The sequence below is a fragment of the Myotis lucifugus genome, unplaced genomic scaffold, assembly GCF_000147115.1.
Source record: "Myotis lucifugus unplaced genomic scaffold, Myoluc2.0 scaffold_1700, whole genome shotgun sequence".
Taxonomy (NCBI): Eukaryota; Metazoa; Chordata; class Mammalia; order Chiroptera; family Vespertilionidae; genus Myotis; species Myotis lucifugus.
In genome coordinates this window covers 20,167-29,488 of record NW_005872748.1, presented here as the reverse complement: position 1 = coordinate 29,488, position 9,322 = coordinate 20,167, and the positions used below count along the sequence as shown (strand labels likewise).

The following is a 9,322-nucleotide window of genomic DNA, read 5'->3' as shown; positions in this document are numbered from 1 at the left end:
CTGGCTTCCGCGGCACATCTCCTAAAATTGGACCGATACAGGGATTGGCACGGCCCCTGCGCAAGGATGACACGCAAATTCATGAGGCGTTAAAAAAAAATAAACTAAGATGCCCGGCCGGCGTGGCTCGGTGGTCAGGCGTAGAGGTCACAATTCGATTCCCGGTCAGGGCACAGGCCCGGGTTTCGGGCTCGATCCCCAGTAGGGGGCGTGCAGGAGGCAGCCGATCCCTGATTCTCTCTCATCATGGATGTTTCTCTCTCTCTCTCCCTCTCCCTTCTTCTCTGAAATCAATGACGATGTATTAAAATCCTAGAGGCCCGGTGCATGGATTCGTGCACTGGTGGGGTCCCTCGGCCTGGCCTGCACCTCTCACCATCTGGGGGATGTCAGAGAGCCGGTTTCAGCCTGATCCCCACAGGCCAGGGAGGGACCCCACCCATGCACAAATTTGTGCACCGGGCCTCTAGTATGCATATAAGATCTTTGGTTAATCTCTTCCCGCCCTCCCCCATCCCCTCTTCCCTCTGAGATTCATCAGTCTGTTCCATGTTTCCATGACTGTGCATTGAGCGTCTGCCCCCTGGTGGTCAGTGCGCATCATAGCTACCGGTCAAATGGTCGGATGGTCGCTTAGGCTTTTATATATATAGATATCCTAGAGGCCCAGTGCACAACATTCATGCACTGGAGGGGGGGTCCCTCAGCCCGGCCTGCACCCTCCCGCAGGCTGGGAGCCCTTGGGGGATGTCCACCTGCCAGCTTAGGCCCACTCCCCTGGGGGATCGGGCCTAAGCCTCCTTAGCGCTGCTGAGGAGGCAGGAGAGGCTCCCACCACCGCCACTGCGCTTGCAGCCGTCAGCCGGACTTGAGGCTGAGTGGCGCTCCCCCTGTAGGAGCGCACTGACCACCAGGGGGAAGCTCCTGTGTTGAGCATCAGCCCCCTGGTGGTCATTGCATGTCATAGCAACTGGTCATTCCGCTGTTAGGGTCAATTTGCTTATTACCCTTTTATTATATAGGAGATATATATATATATATATATAGCTCTAAAATAAATAAGAGAACCATGATTATTTACATAACCTGTGAGAAACACTAAGTTGTTACTGTTTTTAAGTGCAAGGCCAGGTGAGTAATTTGTTGGGCTCATTAAAATCCAAGCAAATAAGTATAGAATATAACAGGTACATCGTGGACAGCTCTTTCTGCGATTCACCAACTCCCCTCCTTTCAAATGGCACTCGCCCACCTGCTGCAGCCTTCTCTGAACTCCCAGGACACTTCGGTTTTATTGCGATCACAGCACCAAGTTGGGTTGAGGTTGGGTGCTCCACTCCCTCTGCCTGGCTCCGTCCTGGCTTCGTCCCCTCCCCTCCCTCCTCCTCCCCTCTCTTCCCCTCCCCACGCTTGTCACGATTTGTAATTAATTGCCAACCCTGCAGTGTGTCTAATTCCCTCCATAAAAATTAGCTCCAGCAGCTGCTCCCGGGTGTGCGCCCAGTACACTGAGCACGCAGGAGATGTGCGAAATGACTGTTGGATGAATAAATGAATGTTAAATAGCTCGCCCGAGGTCTCTAGCGAGCTGGGAAATGGTGAGCAGGGGTGCGAACGCAAGTGTCCTGCCTTCAAAAACTAAGTCTCACCCAGCCAGTGTGGCTCAGTGGTTGGGCGTCGATCTAGGAACCAGGAGGCCATGGTTCGATTCCCGATCAGGGCACATGCCCGGGTTGCGTGCTCGATCCCCAGTGTGGGGCGTGCAGGAGGCAGCCGATCCATGCTCTCTCATCATGGATGTCTCTCTCCCTCTCCCTTCCTCTCTGAAATCAATAAAAACATATTCAAATAAATAAAAAATAGTTGTCGGTGGTGATTACTTGTGTGGCAATTACTCCGGATGTGCTTTTGCGGATACAAAACGCTTCACCAAAGCGCTGTTGATGCTTCCATATTAAAAGCAATGAGGGCCCTGAGCAGGTGGCGCAGTGGGTTGGAGCATCACCCTGTACACCAAAAAGGTTGTGGGTTCGAGTCCCCGTCGGGGCCTGTATGGGGGACAACTGATCGAGGTCTCTCCCACATAGATGTTTCTCTCTCTCTTCCTAAAATCAATAAAAACATATCCTCGGGTGAGGATTAAAAAAGAGAGAGAGCCCTGACCTGTTTGGCTCAGTGGATAGAGCGTCGGCCTGCAGACTCAAGGGTCCCGGGTTCGATTCCGGTCAAGGGCATGGACCTTGGTTGCGGGCACATCCCCAGTAGGGAGTGTGCAGGAGGCAGCTGATCGATGTTCCTCTCTCATCGATGTTTCTAACTCTCTATCCTTCTCCCTTTCTCTCTGTAAAAAATCAATAAAATATATTTAAAGAGAGAGAAAGAGAGGGGGGGGGGGATTCAGAAGCCAAATAAACAGCAGAAATAAAAAAAGAACATTGTCATCTGCGAGTGGAGTGACTGAATGAGTTGTCTTTCACATCAATGTAGCTGTTGGCTCCTCTTTTTTTATAACGGGGTCAACCGAGCTAAATTCAGAGCTGGGCAGAGCCTGCAAACCTCCCCTTCAGCATTTCCATGACGGCTCGGTGATAAATCCCGCGGTGAGCCTTTAGGATGCAAGCAAAGTGACAAGTTCATTAACGATAAAAACAGGACGTTGTCCGCTTTACTGCTGACATCAGATGCATCTTCGGAGATGAAAGGACAGAAGCGAGTATTGATAGGATATTAAATTCCATCCTTCAGAAGGAAGGAGAGCAGAAGGTCTCTTTCAGGAGCTATTTCTTGAGCTTCTGTCACGTGTAGAAGTGCAGGCATTTTCATGTAGAGCTTTAAGAAAGAGCTTTAAGAAAGCTGGGTCCCAGGTGCCAGAGGGAAGCCGGTGCCGGCAGCTGGTGGGGAGGGAGGAAGGCCTACTCTTGCACCAATTTCGTGCACCGGGTCTCTAGTCAATGATAAGAGAGAATCATTGATTGGCTGCCTCCTGCAAGGCCCCCATCGGGGATCGAGCCCGCAACTCGGGCATGTGCCCTTGACCGGAATCGAACCCTGGACTTAAGGCAATTGGGGCATTGTGCACTATTTATTTATTTATCAATTTTTAATCCTCACCGGAGAATATTTTTCCATTGATTTTTAGGGAGAGTGGAAGAGAGAGGGAAAGACAGAGAGAAACATCCAAGTGAGAGAAACACATCGATTGCTTGCCTCCTGCACGTGTCTGGGCCAGGGAGGAGCCTGCAACCCAGGTACGTGCCCTTGACCAGAATCGAACCCGGGACCCTTTGGTCCGCAGGCCGGTGCTTTATCCACTGACCCAAACCAGCCAGGGCTGGAGCATTGTGCTATCTTTGAGGTTATTAAATTCTATTGGGACAGCTCAGTGTTATAAATGGTTGATATTTTCGTGATATGATTTTTATGCACTACTATTTCCTTATTACAATCTAATAAAAGATGGCCCATTAATTTCCTTTCTCTGTCATCATTGATGTTTCTCTCTCTCTCTCCCCCTCTCCCTTCCTCTCTGAGATCAATAAAAAAATATTTAAAAAAAAGAAACTTATGCCCTAACCGGTTTGGCTCAGTGGATAGAGCGTCGGCCTTCGGACTGAAGGGTCCCGGGTTCGATTCCGGTCAAGGGCATGTACCTTGGTTGCGGGCACATCCCCAGTGGGGGGTGTGCAGGAGGCAGCTGATCGATGTTTCTCTCTCATCGATGTTTCTAACTCTCTACCCCTCTCCCTTCCTCTCTGTAAAAAATCAATAAAATATATTTTAAAAAAAGAAACTTATGTTGTTATTTAAACATCTGCAAGGCACAATTGCAAATGTTTGATTCTGTGGAAAAGGTAGAATTTATTCACTTTCTAGTCCAGAAATGAGAGGTATTTATAGTCACTGCTTCATAGGCCAAAAATAAATTTAAAAAAAACCAAACACAAATTATAGACTAAAACGCTCCCGAAATTTGTGGCTATGCACCAAGAGAATGGCCATCTTAGAATTTAATTAATCGATCACCCGTTTAATTGTTCCCAGCTCGTTCCCACTTCAATCAAGGGATATTTTGACATTCTTGGGTCCTCAAATCACACAAGAAAATTCAAAATTAAACAGGTTTCGAGCCCTAGCTGGTTTGGCTCAGTAGATAGTGTTGGCCTACGGACTGAAGGGTCCCAGGTTCGATTCCAGCCAAGGACACATGCCTGGGTTGTGGGCTCGATCCCCAGTTGGGGGCGTGCAGGAGGCAGCCGATCCATGATTCTCTCTCATCATTGATGTTTCTCTCTCTCTCTCTCCTTCTCCCTTCCTCTCTGAAATCAATAAAAATATATTTTAAAATATTAAACAGATTCGCTTTCACTTGTCATTTGTAAACGGCCATATAACGCTTTTCGGGAAGTAAGGATCCTAGGAAAGTAAAGATCAAATAAAATCCAGATGGGGCTGCTTGGGAGACGGCTCTAAATCCACCCCTTTCATTGATCCGGCCAGGGCCCACCCCACGGGCCCACCCCGCCCTGTGGACGGGAAGTCACGCCCAGTTTCCTCTGGGGTCAGAAGGAAGACCAGATGGGCACCATGTCATCCGACCCTCAGCTCCCTCTGAAGTTAGAGTGATGGACGGCATTGAGCCTCTTGCAGTCTAAGCTGCCGGAGCCAAGCCCCTCAGGATTGGAGATCGTTTGCTAATTCCCAGCCCACAGCTGCCTCACGTCTTTGACGTGCCCGACTCATTCTGGGTGTTTTCTGGTTTTTTTTTTGGAAACTCAACAATATGTGAGGTCACCTGGTTGGAGAGGGTATGTGGCTTCTCGGTGGCCTGTGGTCCGCTCGGTGGCGGTGAGACGGAGAACTCTCCCCAATGCTCGGCGGGAAAGACAGAAGGTTCTGGAATCCCAGGAAGCGCCCAGCCTTGAATTGTCCTGTGTCGGTTCCTAGCCATGCATTCAACAATTATTTCAGAATCGACTCTACCACAAGTCCTCCAGCGCTGCGGCCAACAAGATAATGTGATTTCTGATTTCGTGGAACTTACTTAGAGAGGAAGGCAGAAAATAAACAGGGTGATTTCAGAATCTGATCAACATTCTTGAGGAAATAAGTAGAAAACAAAGAGTGGGGGGTTCTACTTTTTTTTTCTTGGAGGACGTTCATTAAAGCTGGGGACAATGAGGCCGGGAGGGGCCAGGATCCCAGGAGAGGGGCTCGGTGGGGAACGGAGCCAGGCCGGGCTGCTGTGGCTCAGTAAGAAGTCAGGGAAGCAGGGCCCTCGGGGACGGGTCCCGGGGTTGGTCCTGTGTTGCCGGTTGGGTCAATTAGAACAGATTTTAAGGCCAATGGGAATGAAATTCAAGTCAAGTGGGGTTTATTGAAGATTCCCTCCAAGCCAGGAGCGGGCCAGACGAGAGAGACCGTGGCCCTAAACTCCTGGATTATATGTTTTTTTCGGGGATTCTATTTTTTTTTTAAATTTCCTTTATTGATTTGAGAGAGAAACATTTATTTGTTGTTTCACTTATTGATGCATCCATTGGTTGATTCTTATACGTGCCCTGACCGGGAATCGAGCCTGAAACCTTGGCGTATGGGGACAATGCCCCAACCGACCGAGCTACCTGGCTAGGATGTGGGGGGGGGGGGGGGGCGCCAGAAAATGCCTGTCTTTTTTGTTGTTAGTTCTCACCTAAGGATATTTTCCCATTGATATTTAGAGAGTGGGAGAGAGAGAAACATCGATGTGAGACACACCCACTGGTTCCTCCCGCACACGCCCCAATTAGGGCCGGGGATCAAGCCTGTAACTGAGGCACGTGCCCTGGACCAGAATCAAACCCGGGACCGTCAGTCCACAGGCCGAGGCTCTATCCACTGAGCTAACCGGCCAGGAGAGGACATGCCAAAGGGGTTGGAAATAGCACAGCCTGAGCGAGCCCCACGGAAAACTGTAGGAACCGTGGCTCCTCTGAGCGCCTGAGGGTCGGCCGGGAGGGCTCCCCTAGGGCTCAGAGATGCGTCCTGTCCCTGCCCGCCCGCCCGCCCGCAGGTCACCCGGGGAGAGCTGAAGGGATGCTGCTGCCAGGGCACCACCCCAGAGGCTGACTTAACTGTTGGGGAGCACAGCCTGAGGGCAGAGGTAAAAGCTCTCGCCCGGCCGGCGTGGCTCAGGGGTTGAGCGTCGACCTATGAACCGGAGGTCATGGTTCAATTCCTGGTCAGGGCACAGGCCCGGGTTGTGGGCTCGATCCTCAGTAGATGCTTCTATCTCCCTCTCCCTCTCTCTCTCTCCAAAAACATATTGAAAATAAAGAAAAGCTCTTGGGTGACTCTAACACGCAGCAAATCTCCAATGTCACAGCCTGTTAGCACGGACGGCGGGGCTCCACGCCATGTTTACTCTAATCCGGTGGGTGTGGGATGGGACCTGAGTCTGCAGGGCGGCCAGTCCCCGGGGGGAGCTGGAGGTGGACCTGCCATCCCAGCGGCAGTAACTCCGAGAACTCCGGGCGGGAGTGAGCTCGGCAAGGGGCTCCCTGCGGCGGGGCTGGTCCCCCCTTTCCTCTGCGGCCTCCATCCCCTGCACCTGCCACCTGCCTGCGGGGGGGCTGTCCTGGCCCTAGGATCCGCACACAGCCCTGGCCTGGCTCAGCCCAGGTTCACTCCCCAGCCCGTCCCTGGAGACAGACAGGTCACCGGGCCAGTCTGAGCCTGTGCCACCTGGGGTCCAGGGACAGAAAAGGCTGCAGGAGCCGTAGCTCAGAGGAGGGGTAACCGAGGGAGCTGCGCTCGCTCTCTCTCTCTCTCTCTCTCCCTCGGGGGAGGAGAGAACGAGGCCTGAAAGGGACACACGGGGCTTGAAGCACTGACTGTTGTTGCTGAGGGAGTGGGCACCGGGCTTTCGCTGTCATCGGGCCTGTCATGCTGCATGTGTGATCCGTGTGCACATGTATGTATATATATGTATGTGTGTGCACAACATCGAGTCCAGGAGGAACAGCCATCAACATCCAAGGCGGGCGACCCCGAGGAGTGTGATTCTGACAGAGGCCTGGGCCAGGGCAGGGGACGCGGCAAAGACACCTCCAGGGCACCAGCCCCGTCTCTCCCTTCTCACGACGCTCATCCTGTCCATTTTAACGCCTTGCGTGCCAGTACACAGCGCACGAACACACGGAAGACCACAGACCTCCTTGCCCTGTGCCCACAATCACTGCCACAGACAGTGTGTCCTGCAGCATTTCCATTCTTTCCAAGTTTTATTCCCAAAAAAGAGGGAGGGAGGTTAAAAGGTCCATGAAGAGCTATCGCGGGCCCATCGACGCTATCGCGGGCCCATCGACGGCACCCCCCTTCCCTCCGCCCGGGGGGCCAGCGCTTCCGACGGACGGGAAGGGGCCGCGCGCCGCGGGGCCAGGAGTCGGCGCCGCCCGCTCCTCTCACTTGTCCTTTTCTTTCTGCTCTTTCTCCTTCTTCTCGCGCTCCGCCTTGGCTTCCTCCTCCTCGTGCTTCTTGATCAGCTGCTCCACCTCCTTCTGCTTCAGGACCCTGATGACCGTCTTCCCGTTCTCCCTGGTCAGCGTGGCGATCTCCACTGGAGCAAACACAGTGTGTCAGCCGAGCTAGGGGTCTCCGCCCGCTCCCTCCTATATCCTCCCGCCTGCGCTCACCACCTCCCAGGATTGACGCTGATCCGACTCACGGGCACTTTTATGGGGACAAACACCTCCCATCTCAGCACTTTCATTATCATTTTCACTGAAATGCCTTCCTCCTGCCCCTTCCAACCTCCTGAGCGGCCGCGTTGTCACCCTGGACACAGGACAACCAGCCAGGTGCTGGCGCTAACCCGCCTCAGCTGGTGGCCGAGGGAGCCCAGTTTCCTGCTGGGACCTCTGCAGGCTCAGCCGGAACCTCTGACCAGTAATTACCCTGATTTCTCACGGACTTTACAGAACAAAGGCATGAAGCGCAGGTTCCCTGACCGTGGACACAAAAGCAGACTGACATCTAAAGGAGAAGAATTTCTGAGCCGGGAGGATGGAGTGGAAAGTGGGAATGGGCAGAGGCCCGCAACAGAGGGCGCGTGAGGCATCCTCTGCGGGCAGGAGGGACGGTCTCCTAAACTAACTCATCTGCTGACTTAACATTTCTGAAGAACATCGCTGTGAAATACCGCCTTATACAGCGACATAAGCTACACAAAGCGTTTAAAATTGCAGACGGGACTTCACATACGAGATCAGTAGACTCAGAAGAACAGATACCACAACACACACACGTTACGCCTCCGGTAAAGTAACCACACGTACATATAAACATGTAACTACACACATGCTCGTATGGACACACAAACACAGACACCACCGTCACGAAGTCGGTGAGACAATCACCGACGGGAAGCAGCACCGCTCAGATCTCCAGCTCTGGCCACGAGGACACCAGGCTCACGTCCTCACGCCTGGACGTCCTGTGGCTGGTGGCTCCACAGCTTACGGCTGCTGACCTGGTCACGCCACTCCCCCTCCCAGGCCTCGCGGCTTCATTTAGGAACTAGTGTGAGGCCGCCTGACCCACAGGTCAGGCCAACACGCTACAGGCCGAGCACGGGCCGCTCAATCCCTCCCTCGCGGAAGCACCTCAGAGCGGCCTGAGCTACCTTTCTCGGCTGAGAGCTTGCTGACGTCCATGGTCTTATTGAGGACTTTGACGGCCAACGCCAGTGCCGACTTCAGGGTCATCTCCCCTTCTTTGTAGTCTTGTTTCAGCATGGACACAGCTGCCTGGGAAACAGGAACATCGACAGAGAGGATTCCCTTTAAGCTTTTGCATTTCTTAGCACATTGTATACGGGAAAGGTATTTATACGTTTTACGTTGACTGGTAAACACAATTTCCAGTGAGTTTTCCAGTATTTGTCTAAAATTTAAGAAAAATAATTCAGTATACATTTTATAGTAAATCACAAAAAGTTTCATTGAAAAAAAAATATGTAAAACTAAAGTTATCGTAATTTTACTGAACATTGCCATTTGCACAAAAAATTAGCAAAAATGGCCCGCATACAATGTGTTAAGAATAGGACCCGGGCAGAATAATGATGCCTGAATCGTGATTAGCATATGACCAACAGAAACAATTCTGATGGCAGGGAGGGCAGCCCCGGGGTGGGGAGGGTGGGGGCCTGACGCTCTGTGAATGGAGTCTTTAACCTGGGGCCTCAGACCTCCAAGGTTCCATGAATAATTCGGGGGGGGGGGGGGTCTGTGAACCAGATGTGAAAAAAGCTGCATCTTATTTTCACCACTTCTCATTGAAATTA

At 52.2% G+C, this 9,322-nt stretch overlaps 1 protein-coding gene and 1 pseudogene across 1 annotated transcript in view; one reads left to right on the top strand and one right to left on the bottom strand.

The window, feature by feature from the left end:
- LOC111824481 lies at positions 1 to 101 on the top strand (annotated as a pseudogene).
- Positions 102 to 7,325: 7,224 nt separating this feature from the next.
- PSMA4 (proteasome subunit alpha 4) overlaps positions 7,326 to 9,322 on the bottom strand; it is a 5,589-nt gene continuing 3,592 nt past the window's right edge. The window contains exons 7-8 of the mRNA XM_006108055.3: positions 8,660 to 8,783; positions 7,326 to 7,594 (exon numbers count right to left, since the gene is read on the bottom strand). Of these exons, the coding sequence (XP_006108117.1) occupies positions 7,440 to 7,594; positions 8,660 to 8,783 (279 nt within the window). The 3' untranslated portion in view covers positions 7,326 to 7,439. The remainder of the gene's footprint in view (positions 7,595 to 8,659; positions 8,784 to 9,322) is intronic.